Here is an 18,976-nt window from a genome sequence, read left to right as displayed (position 1 = left end):
AGTACCTTGGCCTCTCAACACCTATACTTCTCTCCTTCAATGATCTTGTCCTCTATGTTACCTTGGTCACTCATTTCCATGGTCACATACTAGATCTTGTCATTACTAGTAATTACAATCTTCCCACAATTTCAATTAGAAAACTTACATTCTCTAAGCACTCTCTTATAGCTTTCCTGCTTAGTTCTTCTAGTATCTTAACTCCAACAACCCCAGCCCCAACCGGACCTCCAATCCATTGATCCTACTCCACTCGTACTTTCCCTCATTGCACTGATAGCCTCTCTTTCCTACCTACCCAGCTTAAATTACATGGTCAATTATTATAACCACTCCCTTGCATATACCTTTAATGTCATGAGCTCTCTTCTGCCTCACTTTACTTAGTTTGGCAAAACAACAATTCTATTATAGTTAAATCCAACTCTCCAACTACTCTATGTCAGCACCCATGCAGTTAAATATGTCTCAATAAATACGTAAAATCACAATGACTGATCCTATTTTAAAATTCATAATCACAAACATCAAGTTGGCCCTTAGTTCTACTTGGCAATCCTAAATTTCTAGTCACTCTCCCACTCTCCTAGAGACATATTTCAAGTTTTCTTCTTTCTTCACACACCTCCTACAGCTCTCCCACTGATCCTCATTCACAGCTAATGATCTTGTTTGGCTACTACCCTGAAACAAACGAAACAGAAGAAAACTACCACGGACTTACCACCACTTATACACTTACCTATCAGCATGTACAAGCATATATTTTGTCTTTTCACCTTTTACTATGGGAGACTACTTCTATCTTAAGTCAAACCCTCCATTCATGCACTAGATGTCATCCTTTTTTATTACTGTAGTTCAAGGACATTGCTCAAGCAATTCTCCCCTTTCTCCTTTATTACTAAGCTTTCCCCTTCCTAACTGGATCCCACCATGCTGTTTTCTCTCCCATCTTAGAGAAACAAACAAAAATAATCTCTTGATCCCATTTCTCTCAGCAGCTACTGTCCCATTACTCAACTCTCCACTGCAGCAAAATTTCTCATAAGTTGTCTACACTTTCTGTGACTAAAATCTTTCCTCTTATTTGCTCTAAAACCCACTTCAGTTCGGCTTTGGCTCTTAACCTTTCTTTTAAAACTACTTGTCAAAGTTACAAATGAGCATCATGTTGCTAAATCCAATGGTCAATTCTCAGCTCTCATCTTGATATATCAGTGGCTTTAACAGTTTGATCACTCTCTCCTGATACATACTCTTCACTAGACTTTCAGGACACAACATTCTTCCAATAATACTGAAGATTTTACTTTTCAACCTCGGTAGTCTCAGTTGCCTTGGCTGGTTCCTTCCCTTCTCTCAGATTTCTTAACACTAGAGCATTCCAAGGCTCAGTCCTTGGTGGTGACTTTTCTCTATCTACGCTCACTTCTCTGGCTTTAAAAACCATCTACATATCAACTTCCAAATTTTTATCTCTAGTCTAGACGTCTCTCTTAAACTTCAAACATATATATTCAATTACTTTCAAAATATATCCTCTCTTGAAAAACACCTCAAATTTAACGTGCCAAAAACTGAAGACATATTCTCACCCAAAACTTACACCTATGTGTCTCACACTTTGGCTGATGTCTCAGTTTTGCTCAGGACAAAACCGAGGGGCCATTCTTGACTCCTTTTTTTCTTACACTCCACATTCTATCTCTCAGGAAAATCTGTTGGCTCTCTCTTTGAAATATATCTGGAATCCGGTAACTCTCACCCTCTACATTGCTACTATGCTAGACCAAGTCACCATCATCTCTTCCTTGGATTACTGCAATAGACTCTCAACTGATTTCCCTGTGTCTATTCTCAACACAGGGTGATGTTCTTAAAACACAAGTCAGATCATGTCGCTTCTCTGCTCAAAAGTCTCTAACGTCTTGCCACCTCACCCAGAGCAAAAGCCCACGATTTTACAATGGCCTACAAGACTCTACATGACCTAGCCTCCCTATTTCCTTACTTCTATGATATCATCCTACAATTCTCTCCCCTGCCTAGTCCTCTCCAGCGACACTGGCTTCCTTGATGTTCCTCAAACAGGTCAGGTACACTCTCCTCCCTCCAGGGCTTTGTACTAGCTGTCCCTCTGTATGCCACTCTCTCCCCTGAGACATCCACATGGCTAACTCCCTCAACTACTTCAACTCTTTTTTCAAATGTCACCTTTTAGCAAGGCCTCCCCTGGACACCTTACCTAAAACAGTAAACTTCTCAGAACTTCCAATCCTTCTTAAACTGTTTTATCTTTTCCTATGGCAGATTTCGACCTCTTTGTTATTCACAAAATTAGTTTTATGCAAAATAATACTTGCAAAATTATAAATCTGGTAAGTTCTCATTCATTCTAAAACCTCCAAATAGGATGTTGTGACCACCTAGACCCTTTTAGCAATTTCTGATTGTCAACTATATTGAGTCAGGTGAAGCTGGTAGAAAGCTAAGATTCAGAGAAGTGAAATACTACCATACAACATATTCAGCAAGAAATGAAATGAGCAAATTGAGTCATAAATAGGAACCACAATCTTGACAACCACTAACTAGCTAATCATTAGAGCTAGTAGTTTAGAGTTAACCATTCTCCAAATGATCACAAGTTAGCAAAAGGACCAGTACAAAAAGGCTAACTTATAGTTTCTGGGTTACCAAAAATTCAAAAGGATTTCGATCACATATAAACTCTTGGATCTAATTTTCAAGAAAGCAAATGGATGATTTTTCCTAACACTGTTTTAAAAATTGGCCGGGCGCTGTGATTCACACCCGTAATCCCAGCACTTCAGGAGACCAAGGCGGGCGGATTGTTTGAGGTCAGGAGTTCAAGACCAGCCTGGCCAACATGGCGAAACCCCGTCTCTACTAAAAATACAAAAATTAGCTGGGCATGGTGGTGGACACCTGAGGCACAAGAATCACTTGAACTCAGAGATGAAGGTTGCAGTGAGCCGAGATCAAGCCACTGCACTCCACCCTGGGTGACTGACTAACACTCTGTATCAAGAAAAAAATTAAATTAAATTGAAAATAAGTAAAAATCATACTTTATACCCAGTGAATTTTACTTCTAGGAATTTATCCTAAGGAAATGAGACACAACGTGGGATGAAGATTTCTACAATAAAATAGTTTTTACAATTTTTAAGAGTAAATAATTTCATATACATGTAATAGAGTATTAGGCAACATTTAAAATTGTGTTGAATAATTACATAGAATTATGTTCAGCATATAGTGTTGTGCAAAGAATAGAATAAACTGCATACAGTATATGAACTTGATTTTCTAAAAACATAATTATATACTGATATACAGATATGAATTTTTTTAAAGGCCAGAAGAAAATATGCCAAAATAATAATTGCAGTCATCTCTGAGTTTGGTGAGACTACAGATTATTCTGCCACGTTTTCTATATATTTTAAGTTTTTTAGAATGATCCTTTCTTGCTTTTCTAATGGAAAAAAAAAAAAGAGATATATTTTTGCCTAGCCTGAGATCCTAGATTACAAAATGTACCATTACTTTATGTACCACTAGAGATTCTAAGACACATTCTAATTTCAAAAATGTTCAAATTTTTTTAAATGTCAGAATAGGTAAAATATGGTAATAAACATTAAGTACCATGTACTGTTTGACCAGAATACTGCTACTCTGCCTAAAAAAGCCCAGTATACATTGCATACTTTTAGAGTAGTGAAAGCAGCCCTAAAAAGCTCACAAATTAAACTTACTTGAAAAATTAACAAGAATGTTACATTCAATTCCATAAAAATCTGATTTTTTTTTCTTTTTTCTTGAGACAGGGTCTCTGTCGCGCAATCTCAGCTCACTGCAACCTCCACCTCGGAGTTCAAGCAATTCTCCCACTGCAGCCTCGCAAGTAGCCAGGACTACAGGCACACAACACAATGCACAACTAATTTTTGTATTTTTGTAGAGACAGGGTTTCGCCATGTTGCCCAGGCCAATCTCGAACTCCTGGGCTCAAGTGATCTACCCGCCTCAGCCTCTGAAAGTGCCGGTATTACAGATGTGAGCCACTGCACCCAGCACGGTTTTAATTAAGAAAATTACTTAATGTACAAATGCTCAAATAAAATCATGCTCTAGGAAGATGTGCTACATTTTGACTGCACAGGCACATATGCACGCATCCACCCACCCACATACACACAGAATAATCCAGTTTGATAAACAGACCAGCAAAAAATAAATATAAATTAAAAATCCAGACTCCTAAATTCAAACTCCTCAACAACATGGAAAAAAAAAAAAAAAAAAAAAAAAAATTGATCTTGTTAGTGATTGTCCAGTCTTGTATTTCTACATAAGCTACTCCCCACAACTATGCTCTAGCAATGCCTAGTTATTTGCAATTACCTGTATAAGCCATACTGCTTCATCTCTGTGCCTTTGCAGATGTTATCACTAACCTAAAATGACTTCCCCCACCACCTTATCTGACCAAGTTACTATTAAACAAGATCTAATCTTTTATCTCCTCTTTAGACATTCCTGATTCCCTCTTGAGCACAAGGTATGACTCCCTTCTCTGGGACAACATTATTTCCCTATATTTCACCTAACAATCTGAACTGGGATTGTTTATATAGGTCTGTTTCTTCGATTACATTGTATGTCCCCACAATCCTTAAGGATACAGACTATACTTGTACTTGATGCTACTGAAATATTAAAAACACTTAATGACATTATATGCAAATGGAGATAAACACATACTGCATTTATCTATTCAGGAACAACAGAAAAGCCACATATATTTACTCCAAAGTAATAAAAGTATACATTTAAAAATCAATCTTGAATTTCTCAAAAATTCTAAACATGGAATTACCATATGACCCACCAATTCCACTTCTAGGTATCTACGCAAGAACAATAAAAACATATGTCTACACAAAAACTTCTATACAAATGTCCATAGCAGCATTATTCATAAAAGCCAAAATAGAATACAAATGTCCATCAGCTGATGAGCAGATAAACAAAATGTGGTACATCCATACAATGGAATACTACTGGCAATTAAAAAGAATGAAATACCGACACATGCTACAACACTGATGAACAATGAAAACATGCTAAGCCAAAGAAGGCAGTCACAAAAGACCATTTTATTGATGATTCCATCCATAGGAAATGTCTCTGTAGAGTTGGCAAATCTATAGAGACAGAAAATAGATTAGTGGTTGCCTAAGGCTAGAAGCCAGGGGAGAAAAGGAGAGTGACTTAAAGTTAATGGGTGTTGGCAAATCTATACAGACAGAAATTAGATTAGTGGTTGTCTAGGGCTGGAAGCCTGGAGAGAAATGGAGACTGACTGTTAATGGGTATGGGGTTACTTTATGAAGCGATTAAAATGTTGTAAAAGTAACTGTGGTAATGGTTGCACAACTCTGTAAATATATATACACTCAAGCTCACTGAATTGTACACTTTAAATGGGTGAATTTTATAGTATGTAAATAACTTAATAAAGTTGCTTTAAAAAAATCAATCTTGAGTTTGGCAATGATTATTACATGACACAAAAAGCACAACCAATGCAGAAACAGTTTATAAGTTAGATTTCAACAAAATTAAAATTTTTGCTCTATGAAAGACATTATGCAAATGAAAACTGACAGTAGCAAATGCAGCAAGGATGCAGAACAACAGAAACCCTCATTCATTGTTGGTGGGAATGTATAAATGTATAATAAAATGGTATAGCCACTTTGGAAGACAGTTTGGCAGTTTAAGAAGTTAAACCTATTCTTAGCAAACAACCTAGCAATCCTACTTCTGTGTATTTACGTATCTGCCCAAGTCAATTTAAAACTAAATTTATGGCCAGGCGCTGTGGCTCATGCTTGTAACCCCAGAACTTTGGGAGGCCGAGGCAGGCAGACCATCTGAGGTCGGGAGTTTGAGATCAGCCTGACCAACATGGAGAAACCCTGTCTCTACTAAAAATACAAAATTAGCCAGACATGGTGGTGCATGCCTGTAATCCCAGCTTCTCGGGAGGCTGAGGCAGGAGAACCGCTTGAACCTGGGAGGCAGAGGTTGCAGTGAGCCGAGATCACGCTATTGCACTCCAGCCTGGTGACAACAGTGAAACTCCATCTCAAACAAAACAAAACAAAACAAAACAAAAGAACCTAAATTCATGCAAAACCTTGTACTCGAATATTTACAGCAGCTTTATTCGTAATTGCCCCAAACAGGAAATAACAAATATGTTCTTCAACAGAGGAATGAACCAACCAACCAAGGTACATCCATTCAATAGAAGGTTGCTCTGCAATTTAGTAATTTAGTGGAAAAAAGGAATAAGTTACTACTTCACACAACATGGACAACATGCAGGAATCTAAAATGCATTTTTAAGCCTCCCAAAGTGCTGGGATTACAGGTGAAAGCCACCGTGCCTGGCCTTCACTCTTGATAGTATCTTTGAAGCACAAATAAAAGTTTTTAATTTTGATGATGCCCAGTTTATCTATTTTCCTTTGCATTTCCATATGAATTAAAGAATTGCTGGTCACTTTATACAAAAAACTGTCTGCTAAGGTTCTGAGAATCTACGGGCTCTATAGATCAATTAATTTGGGACTGTTAACATTTTAATACTGAATTGTCCAATCCATGAACACTGAATATCTTGTTAGGTCTTCTTTAATTTCTGTCTACAATGCTGTATAGTTTTCAGTATACAGGTTTACACATATTTTGTCAAATTTACTCCTAAATTTTTCATGTTTTTGCTTCTATTGTAAATGGCGCTGTATTTGTTATAATAAATCAATTTCCAATTGCTTGTTGTTAATAAATGTATGTGCAACTGCTTTTTGGATATTAATCTTCTAACTTTCAACCTTGCTTAACAAACTTACTAGTTCATGTAGCTTTTTTGCAGAATCTTGAGGATTTTTGATATGGAAAATCATGCTGTCTAAATTGAGAAAGTTTTACTTCTTCCTTCTCAATCTGTATGGCTTTTCTTTATTTTACCTGATGGCACTGTCTAGAACTTCTAAGATGATGTTAAATAAAAGTGGTAAGAGAGGACAGATTTGCCTTTTCCCATCTTAGGGGAAAAGCATTTGTCTTAAACAAGTAGATAAAATCTGAACTGTAGGTTTCTTGTAGATTCCCTTTATTGGGGAAAGGAAGCTTCCTTCACTTCCTAGTTTGCAGACAGATATTTTTAAATTGTGAATGGATATTAAATTTTATCGAACGCTTTTTCTGCATCTACTAAATTTCCTTTTTAAAGTATGTTAATATGGTAAATTAAACTAATTGATTTTTGAATTTTATACTAACTTAGTAATCCTGGCATAAACTATCCTTGGTCATGATTTTTACCTGCTACATTTGACTTCCCTAAAATTTTGTTATATTATTCTCTGCATTTTTCTCCAATTTAAAAATTAAAATAAATTGTACAGGTTTACCAGTTAAAAACAGTTTACTTTAGATTTATACTTTTATTTTACTTATTTCTACTAAAGCATTAATGTCTCTATTTATAAAATATAATATACAAGCATACTTAACATTATGAAAGCAACAAAGTAGCTAAGTTTAAGGAAGTAAGTATTTCATTCTTGCTAGCCATTACTTTAAAAAAAAAATGCTCCACCCTCTGCCTTTGTACTAAGGAGTATTTACCCCTTATCTACACCATCTCTGTAAACCCCAGTTACCATTAAGATAAACAGTCAAGCCTCTCCATCTTTTTAGTTCCTTCACTATGTTGTCAGGTAGGGAGGTAAGCAACTGTAAACATTAATAAAATTTTACTAATATGTCCATAGGACATGAAAAATAATTAAAACTTTTATACTTAAAAACTTCTCAGTTCAGAATATGGAACCATATTCAAAAACTCAAATAAAACTAAATAAATTTTTAAAAATTGAAAAACTAAAAGAATATAAAATTTAAAAATTCTAATACAAGATTTCAAAGTATAGAAATGATTTTAAAAATCAAAAAGACATGACTATTTAGAAAAATAAAATCTTTGTAACAAAACACATGTAACCAAAATTGAAAGATAACACCAAAACCAATCAAACTTATATGTATCAACATTTATAGTTTAGAAACAGAAATAAATGAAGGAGGACTTTATGATCTAAATCTTACTAATTCTTTAAGATTAAAAGTTTGAAGTTATAAGTTAATCAAAATTTTAAATTATAATATTCAATCTAAAAAGGAGCCTTCAGAAAAGAATATCTGTAAAATTTAAATATAAAACAGCTTTCATGGAGAAAAAATCTCATATCTCAGCAGTCACTCAAACTCAATGTGTGGTTATTCAAACTCAATGCACAGTTTTTTGAATACTTATTTTAGCTATTTTTCATCCCTTTCTCTTCAACGTACGTTGGTTCTCCTAACAGGCATCCAAACTGCTTCTTACACACTTCCTACTAAACTCTATGTAGAAATCATTGATGAAATCACCAAAAAGTAAATAGAAGAAAAAATAAGGGCTTGAATGATCTAAGTCAAAATGTAGTTATATGAAGTCTGTCATTAACCTCCACAAAAAATTACTTACATCTGCTTAAAAAGTTGTCAATATTCTTGTTTTTTCTTAAGGCAGGAAAATCCAAATCATATACCAAAGCATCCAATCCATCCTAAAGAAACAAACAAACAATGGTTAGTTTTTTGGATCACATTATGAACAGTTTCCTTTTTTATGAAATAATAAAATACATGCTTTAATATTTAATGTCCCCTAATACATCTTGTGTACATTTAACACCCTCTACAAGATTAGATGAGAGAGAACTGGGAGAAAAGCTGTTTTCATTTCATATGTAGCTCTTTTTACCTTCTAAGTCTGGCGGGCCCAGGGGCAAGAAAATTACCACAGATTGGCTGCAAGTGATTTCAATCCATGAGCTTTTCCCCTCATAAGGACATGAAATATCATTTTGCATTACTTCTCCTTACTACTGCATTTATATTTATCTCACAGACATCAAAAACCTACATTTGTTACTATAAATATTTTACAAGGTAACAGCTAAATAATAAAATGTGAGGTTTAATATAAAATAGATACCTCATAATCACAAATGCAAGCTATATACATTTTTTAATTATAAAAATGTATTGGATTTTCATGGGTCTTCTTTCTTTCTTTGAGGCACTTTCTAGGTAAACCTAGTAGTAAAAGACACACATGAGCTTTTGCATTTTTTCTGTTTTTTTTTTTTTTTTTTAAAGGGTCTTGCTCTGTTGGCCAGGCTGGAGTGCAGTGGTGCAATGCTGGCTCAATGCAACCTTCACCTCCTGGACTCAAGCCATCCTCCTGCCTCAGCCTCTAGAGTAGCGGGGACTACAGGCTCACACTACCAAGCCTGGCTAAACTTTATCTTTTTGTGTAGAGACAGGGTTTCACCATACTGCCCAGGCTGGTCTTGAACTCCAGACCTCAAGCAATTGCTCCTGCATCAGAGTCCCAAAGTGCTGGGATTATAGGTGTGAGCCACCACGCCTGGCCGAGCTTTTGCTTTTAAGAGGATATTTAAATATTATCTAAGCAAGTGCATGGCAGTGTGAAGGTATACCAAGCAGTACTGAAATGGGAAAGCATCTATTCAGACTATAGCCTGCCGCATGGCAGGAACTGGAAGAACATTCAGCTAATCCCAAGCAATCTTCATTACAAAGTCTTACTCTTTGGTAAATGTTGTTTGTATAACTGAACAGCACTATGGGAAAGAATGGTTTTTGCGTGATGCTTAATAATGTAATCAGTTCCAGATGGGTCAAAACATTAAAAAAATAAAGAACCAGGCAAAAGCATTTTAAAGAAAAAAACAGTATATTTAACATAATACTGTTGGGAGGACAAGTCATATAACCTTTCTGAGCCTCAGTTTTCTTTTTTGTAAAATGAGGGATAATGATTACAACACATAACAGATTTGTAAGAATTAAATGAGTTAATATGTGAAGTATCTGGACCTTAATAGTCTCACTTCTCTCTCTTTTATTTCTGTTACTGACATTTGAAAGTTCTCAATGTTAGTCTCCCTATTGACAGGAATGACCTACACAGAAAATAGACATTTTAGTCATGTAGTCATAAAACCTTAAAAGTAAATCTTAGGTCATGATGTTAAACCCTTCCCCAGTGCAGTAATCTGAAGTACTTTTGTTGTTGTTGTTACATATGGGCATCTGAGTTTTGTGTGTCCAAGTATCTGATCATGTGTTTGTTAACGAAAAATGAGCTGCCTCCACTAATTACATATGGTCACTAAGTGTTCGGACCTGGCACCACACACTTTAATTCTACAATACCACGGGAGAGTCTATTACTTTTCAGTATCAACCATAAGCAAAACTTGTGTGCCTTTATCAGGGAAATAAAGTTGGCAAGAATGTATTCTTCTACCTTAACCAAAGCATACACCAACTGAGGTTTCTAAGGGGAGTCAAGACTCTGGGGCGGGAGAGAGGGATGCAGGCTTCCATTTTAATGCAGTGGAAAAGCTGCACAATGCAAGCAGTGTTGTGCAGCTTTTCCACTATAAATGACGCAGGCATCTTATCTTTTATTCAATACTCTGAAGTTCCATAAAATAATGCAGAATAAGACTTCCACACTTCCTAAAAGTCCAAATTCTAGTACCAGGACTCGGAATGTTAACATAACATTCATCCAAGTGCAAAAACAATTCACGAGGAATGATGATCAAAGAGTATACTTCCACTGGTCCTTTACTTAATTTTATGATTTAGGCATGAGCAAAACTACCCTGTACTTTCACAACATGTCCATTATATAGCTTAATCATCAATTTAAAAATGTAGAGGAGGCTAGGCGCAGTGGTTCACTCCTGTAATCTCAGCACTTTGGGAGGCTGAGGCAGGCATACTGCTTGAGGTCAGGAGTAAAGAGACCAGCCTGACCAAAATGGTGAAATCCCATCTCTACTAAAAATATAAAAATTAGTCGGGCATAGTGGTGGTGGGCACCTGTAATCCCAGCTACTCGGGAGGCTGAGACAGGACAATCGCTTGAACCCGGGAGGCGGAGGTTGCGGTGAGCCAAAATCATGCCTCCAGCCTGGGTGAAAAGGCGAGACTCCGTCTCAAAAAAAAAAAAAAAAAAAATGTGGAGGAGAAAATATATAACAGAGGGGCCAATCAATGTCAAAAAATTACAGTAATTAAATTCTTTGCTACTAATAGTTGAACAAGGGTAGTAGACCAGTTGTAGCAGTTATATGTTAAAAGAAGGTAGTTACATAAGAGAAGTATTTTCACATATACACACAAAGTCAGGCATAATCAATTAAAAGTATAACATTTTACAGTGATCTTTAAAGTAAAAACACTTCACATTTCCTGAGAAGCACTGATATGGGTGGGAGGGGAGCAGAGGGAAGAGGAGGTAGAGGCCTGTTGTGTTATGCCACAACAGAGTTGAAGCAAAAGCAGAAGCAAAAGAAAATTATTCAACACTACTGCAAACTTTAGTTTTCTGGATAGATCTGAATTAACAAAAATGAGTCAGGTGTAAAACATCATTTAGGATTAAATCCATTAAAAATAACACATTATAAGGCATGAGAATTTAACGAGGAAAGGACAGTTACACTATTATAAGAAACATTCATTCTTAGGTAAATTTTCAAAATCTAACTGCTTATTATTCTAAACCTAATAGACATATTTTTGGAGAAACACTACTCCACCCTCAAAATTCACTGAAAACTTGGCAGCAAAACTGGGGCTTCTGAAAACCAAACTACTTCTAAAATGGACTGACGGCTGGTACTAAAGAGTGCTGACAAACTCTGATAAGAGAGGATATACCATTTAAAGAAAATGCTTTTGATATATGTAGTAAAATGTTGTTTTAACTAAGTCCCTTAGGCCAGATGTCATGGCTCACAACTGTAATCCCAGCACTTTGGGAGATCAAGACAGGAGGATCACTTGAAGCCAGGAGTTCAAGACCAGCCTAGACAGCATAGCAAGACCCTATCTCCACAAAAATAAAAGTTAAAAAAAAAACAAAAATAGCTGGGCGTGGTGCCACATGCTTGCAGTCCCAGCTACTTGAGAGGCTGAGGCAGGAAGATCGCTAGAGCCCAGGAGCTCAAGGCTACAGTAATCTATGATTACGCCACTGCACTGCAGCCCGGGTATCAGAGTGGGACCCTGTCTCTAAAAACCAATCAGTCGATCAATCAATCTTTCTTCACTTGATAAAGAAATAATTCATCAAAATTAAGCACAGCTATGAAAATGAAAACAGAATTTCCTTAGGGACTTTTAACAACCTGATATTAAATACAATTAATATCTGTTTAACTAGTGTGACATTACTATACCCATGTCAATGCTGCCCAGGACATTTATAGTCAATAAATAAGTAAATAATGTTCCAAATTATCCAGTACAACAAACAATGGCTCTTCCCAATGAGTTTCCAATCACACCTTTGTCCAGCCTGCTTCTCTACATGTACATAGCTGGGCTTATGCCAGTGTGCTACCAGCCATTTCCCAAATAAGCCAGGCTCACTCTACCCTATGGAACCTCTGCACCTGCTCTATTCTCCAGCTGGAATGTGAACATTCTTACATTAAGACTGCCTCAAAATGTCCCTTACTTTGTGCTGCCTTCCCCAGTGCCCTGAGACAATGTTATATGACCTCCTTTGTGATATTACAGAAATTATGTATTTAGCTGTTATGTTGTAATTATTTATTTCTAAATCTGCCTCCTCTCTGCAGGAAAGCAGAAAAAGAAAATACTTCCTGTCTCTGAGAGTTCAGAGGTTAGTAGGTAGAAAAAGTAAATATAGGATATCGAGTGTTGTAAGTAGGTACTACATAAACAGAGAAAGGGCTGTTGGGTCTTTACAGAGAAGATGAAATTTGAGCTGAACCTTGAAGAACAGAATTATGAAGGAATAAGACAGAAATGGGGTAAGGCAATCTAGAAGTGAAAAGCAAGGAGAATTCAGAGAATGAGAGTAGAATGTTCTGGACTGGGAAAGGTGAGAAGGAGATGAAGGAGAAGGAGTCAAAGCTGTGACGATGAGGTAGGGAATGTTAAAGGTATAACATACCAGGAGAAGAATTTATCTTCTGATAATTTGGAACCATAGGAATTTCTGTGGTAGGGAGAGTGGCATGACTGGTTTTTATTTTAGTAGACTGTCAATGATAAAGATGATAAATTAAAAGCAAAAGAGATAGGTGGAGATGAAAGTGACTAGGAGAATACTGTGGTAATACAAGCATAAAAGAATAAAAGACTGAAAAACTGGGGAAACAGGAACGGGGCATTAGAAGCAAAAGAATCTGATGAATAACTGAAAGAGGAACAGGAAGGGTTGAAAATGATTATATGATCTTCAAGTTGATGTAAGTAGATAGCAACTTCATTAAACAAAGCAGATAATATAATTTGGAGAGAAGACAAATATTTCAGACACACTAAATCTGAGGTCCTTTGGGATATCATTTCATGGATAACTAGATGGTAACTGGATATAAGTTTGGGTTTAACAGAGAGACTGGGACTGTAATAGAGATTTGGGAGTCATGAGAGCACACTTAAATCTGTGAGAACATATGCAATTATCCAACAAGAATAAACAGGGAGAGTGGAGAAAGACTCAAGAATAGAACCCTGGGAAACACTAACATTTAAGAGGTACACAGAGCAGGCTGGGCGCAGTGGCTCACGCCTGTAATCCCCATACTTTGGGAGGCCGAGACGGGCAGATCACCTGAGGTTGGAGTTCGAGACCAGCCTGACCAATATGGAGAAACCACTTCTCTATTAAAATACAAAAAATTAGCTGGATATGGGGACACCCGCTTGTAGTCCCAGGTACTCGGGGGGCTGAGGCAGGAGAATCACTTGAACCTGGGAGGCGGAGGTTGCAGTGAGCCAACATCGCGCCACTGCACTCCAGCCTAGTGACAGAGCAAGACTCTGTTTCGGCAAAAAAAAAAAAAAAGGAAAGAAAAGGAAGAAAAGCAAAAGAGGTACACAGAACAAAAATGGTGGAGGAGGACACAGAGAAGAGAAGAAAGACAAGAAAGAATAGTACCAACGAAGCTGAGAAGGAACTTAAAAAGCAGAAATGCCTTAAGAATGAATTTAAAACATCTCAGGCAGAATAGAGAATGCAAAAGAAGCCAAATTATTTGCCATTTAAACATCACTGATGGTTGCATAACAACATGAAAGATTTAATGCCACAGATTTATACATTTAGCATCAGTTAAATGGGCTAGGTGGCTCACGCCTGTAATTCCAGCACTTTGGGAGGCCAAGGCGGGAGGATCACTTGAAGTCAGGAGTTCAAGACCAGCCTGGCTAATATGGTGAAAACTTGTCTCTACTAAAAAGACAAGAATTAGCTGGGTGTGGTGGAAGGCACCTGTAATCCCAGTTATTCAGGAGGCTGAAGCAGGAGAATCACTTGAACCCAGGAGGTGGAGGTTGCAGTGAGCCGAGATCGTGCCACTGCACTCCAGCCCGGGTGATGGAGGGAGACTGTCTCAAACAAAAAAGAAACAGTTAAATGATAAGTTTTATGATATGTTTTTGTGTGTGTGTACAAATATACACACACATAAAAATTTTTGTATTTGTATTAGAGATGGGGTTTCACCATGTTGGCCAGGCTGGACTAAAACATCTGACCTCGAGTGATCCTCCCCTCCTGGTACATACATACATACACACACACACACACACACACACACACACACAGCCATAATTTATTTCAAGTCACTATCAGATGTCAGCAAACTGATGGACTAGGAAGCTCCAAGCTCTCCTTCACCCACAGAAACATCAAAAGTAACAAGCTATCTGAAACAGGTCTGCAGAAGTTCTGGAAAATTTAGGTTTATAGCAAACAAGCAAATATCCAATCAAGTAAAAGCTATCCCAAATGGCAGGAAAGTGTTACGGCAGGTTACTTGCTCTTGTCCCACCCGCTAAGGATAGTCTTAAGTCTTGAGCGGGTAGTAGACTGGTTCCTCCTCTTACCACCCCCCCAAACCTTGAACCCAAGTGGGTAGAATAAGACCATACTTTGTATGTTCATTCTATCTTGTATGGGAGATACCTGAAGGACTAAGGCAAGACCTAAACTCTGTTTCACATAATTCAGAATACAGGCAGGAAAAGCAGCAGGCGCTGCTCATAAAGGCTACAAGGAAGCTAACTACAAAACCTACTGATACACCTGAGGTAAATATGGGGAAGGAGGGAGGACTAGTGGACACAACACAAAGAATAGACCATCTAGGCCCAGAGGAGAAGCAGGGTGAGACTCTTTGGGAAATGAGATGATTCAAAAGCAGCCATGTATACAGGAGAATTTAAAAAGCCATGTGAAGCCCAGGCAAAGAAGCATGCTAAGAAAAATCCTGAGAAGATCCTAAGCTCTCATCTCATTTGAGTTTCATCCTGAAACTCAGAACAAGCCTAGCTAAGTGGTAAAGGAGTACCCCAGCAGAGGGCAAATCTGCAAAGACTGAGAGGTGGTTCTCTTTTTGTTTTCTGAGGCTTTTTTGGTATGTATTGGAGCACCTGACATTCAAGGAAATCTCTGCCCAAACATTAGCTGAATACAAGCTAAAGGAATCAAGACTTCAGTGATCACCCACAGTAAGGAATAGTTTTTACAAAAACAATTTGGAAAAGTCTCAAAACAAATGGACTATAGCCATCTGTACTACAGCCATCAGCAAGAAAAAAGAAACAGGCCAGGCATGGTGGTTCACGCTTGTAATCCCAGCACTTTGGGAGGCCAAGGCAGGCGGATCGTTTGAGCCCAGGAGTTCGAGACTAGCCTGGCCAATATGGCGAAACCCCGTCTCTACTAAAAATACAAAAATTAGGCAGGGTGGTGGCGTGCGTCTGTGGTCCCAATGACTTGGGGGGCTAGGGCGCGAGAATCGTTTGAACCCGGGAGCGGGGGGCTGCAGTGAGCTGAGATGACACCACTGCACTCCAGCCTGGGTGACAGAGCGAGACTCTATCTCAACACACACACACACACACACACACACACACACACACACACAGAGAGCGAGAGAGAGAAAGAGAGAGACAGAAAACTAGTGTAGTAGGAGTTATTAAGAAATTATTTTAGGCAGATAGAAAAAAAAGGGTCCTTTGGAAGGTGTTTTGCAGCTCTTGTCCAGCAGGAAAGCCCGGGACACCTGTGCTGTAATGGCAGTCTGAGTCGCTGGAGCCAGGGGTTCGAGCTCCAGGACCCATCAGTCCTGCTGGACCATCTGTGAGACTAGTTCTGAACCCAGAACAAAAGACCAAAGCAGGTCTGTCTCCAGTAGTCTCCACCACAGGCTGGACAGGGTCGAGGTGGCTTCGTCTTGTTTCCTGGGCATTCCTTCTTAAAATGCCCAGACTGACCACACTGATAACAGCTAGAGGATGCACCTTGGGGATTCTGGACTTGACAAGATTGTAATGCTGCTACTAGAGCCTCTGTTTTTCTCTTGTACTACTTCTCCTTTTCTCGGGCTTCCTCCCAATCCCTGTTGTAAAAGACTGAAGTGGCTATTCTCAGGAGGCTTTCTAGGGTGCTATCTGGTTCTATTGCTTGCTTCTGTAGCTTTCTTTTAATATCAGGAGCTGCCTGTGTAACAAACTTGTCCTTCAGGATGAGCTGTCCCTCAACTGAATCGGGGTATAGAGAGGTGTGCTTTATTAGTGCCCCTCTCTCAGCCTTTCCATAAAAGCTGTGGGATTCTTGTCTGGTTTTGGTCTATCATGGACAGTTTAGAGTAACTGAGAGGTTTAGCCGTGGTCTTCCATAGGCCTTCTATTATACACCTTAAAAAGTGCTTCCTTTTCTATTCATCTGCTGAGTTATTGGGATCCCAATTAGGGTTATTTAACCGGAACTGCTTCCTTTCCTTGTGGGAGTGAAGTTTCTACCTCTTCCTTACCTTCCTTTATCTCCCTTTTTTAACTTGGTCTGCTATAGGAGGTATGTTGTTCATCTCCATAATTTTCTGCTGCTTGCGGAACTCTCTGCTTTTCAGTTGCAGGGAGGGTTTGACTTAGCAGCAACACAACATCCCTCCACGTGAGATAAAACACCTGAGTTAAATTTCAGAAAATTTCTACACGCCTATCAGGGTCATTAGAAAATTGACCTAAGTCTCCCTTTATTTGCTTAAGATCCTGCAATGAGAAGGAAACCTGAACCTTTATGGCACCATTCCCATCAAGCATTTCCTGGAGGGGTAAGAATGAAGAGGGGAGAGTAGGATACACTGGAGATGGTGGGGCTGATGGTACAAACAGAGGGGAACGGGAAAGGTTGGCACTTCAGTAGCTGTCTTAGATTGCTCTTCTGGAGCCCACTTTAGCTCTGGGGAACTACTCCCTGTGGGCTTGCCTGCCACCAGTGCTTTAAAATACACTCCAGGGGAGTGCATGTTGAAGATGATCTGTTACCCATCCAGAAAGAGAAGTGAGAATAAAAGTGTTCTCCTTCCTTTCTGTATGTGATCCACGTGTGTCCAGTGTAGTTTTTTCTAATTCGACTTGAGACAAAGAACCTAGTGTTCCTCCACTTATCAAAGCCATACCACTAGCAAATCCTGGAGAATAGAGGAAATCTGATTTCCAAAATCACCACATTATAACACTTAAATGGCCAATTTTCCATAAAGAAACCACAAGATATACAAAGGAACAGAAAAACACGGCTGGGAGGAATGAAATAAATGAACAGAAACCATACCCAAGAAGCCTAGACATCAGACTTGATAAAGACATTAAAAACTCTTAAATATGTTCAAAGAGCTGAAGGAAAACACAGAAAAGGAATTAAAGGAAACTAGGAAAATTATACATGAGCAAAATGTGAATGTCAACAAAGACAAAGAAACTATATTAAGAAAGAAATTCTGGAGCTAAAAACTAATATCAGTAACCAAAATAGTGCACTGCTGGCATAAGACAAGCATATACAGCTGGTGCTCAAACAACGTAAGTTTCAACTGCATGAGTCCATTTATACCTCCTTCCACCTCTGCCACTCATGAAACAGAAAGACCAACTCCTCCTTTTCCCTCTACTCAGCCTACTCAACGTGAAAATGGTGAGTATGAAGATCTTTATGATGATCCACTTCCATTTAACGAACGGTAAATATATTTTCTCTTCCCTATGAGTTTAGTAATATTTTCTTTTCTCTGGGTAACTTTATGTAAGAATACAGTATATATAGTTACATATATATCATACAAAATACATGTTGTTAATCAACTCTTTATGCTATCAGTAAGGCTTTCGGTCAACAGTAGGCTATTAGTAGTTAAGTTTTGGGGAAATTTAAAAAGTATGTATTTCATGTATTTCAAATGCATGGGGAGAGGGTAGTGGTCAGTGCCCCTAATCCCCATGTTATTCAAGGGTCAACTGTATAGACAAATGGAATAGGAAAAAAAAAAAAAGACCACAAACCCACACATACATATGGTCAATTAATTTCAACATGTGTGACGTAACCATTCAATAATGGACGGTCTTTTTAGCAAACGGTGCTGGAAAAACTGCATATCCACATGCAAGAGAATCAAATTTGAGTCTCCACAGTATACCATATACCAAAATTAACTCAACAGGGATCAAAGACCAAAATGTAGAAGCTAGAACTATAAAATGCTTAGAAGAAAACACAGGGGGAAGCTTCAGGATATTGAATTTGACCATGATCTCTTGTACATGATACCAAGAACACAGGCAACAAAAGAAAAAACAAACTAAACCTCATCAAAATTAAAAACTTTTGTGCACTAAAGAACACTATTAACAGAGTGAAATGGCAATCCACAGAATGGGAGAAAATATTTGC

The 18,976-nt window shown here is 38.0% G+C and overlaps 1 protein-coding gene across 3 annotated transcripts in view; it reads right to left on the bottom strand.

The window, feature by feature from the left end:
• Positions 1-18,976, bottom strand: part of ROCK1 (Rho associated coiled-coil containing protein kinase 1) — a 154,698-nt gene that overhangs the window by 107,272 nt on the left and 28,450 nt on the right. For all 3 annotated transcript variants that reach the window (XM_026456016.2, XM_026456014.1, XM_026456015.1), the window contains exon 2: positions 8,639-8,720. In XM_026456016.2, the coding sequence (XP_026311801.1) occupies positions 8,639-8,720 (82 nt within the window). The remainder of the gene's footprint in view (positions 1-8,638; positions 8,721-18,976) is intronic.

Source organism: Piliocolobus tephrosceles, chromosome 18 (genome assembly GCF_002776525.5).
Source record: "Piliocolobus tephrosceles isolate RC106 chromosome 18, ASM277652v3, whole genome shotgun sequence".
NCBI lineage: Eukaryota > Metazoa > Chordata > Mammalia > Primates > Cercopithecidae > Piliocolobus > Piliocolobus tephrosceles.
The sequence above is the reverse complement of the archived record's forward strand: the minus strand, read 5'-3'. Positions and strand labels throughout refer to the sequence as shown.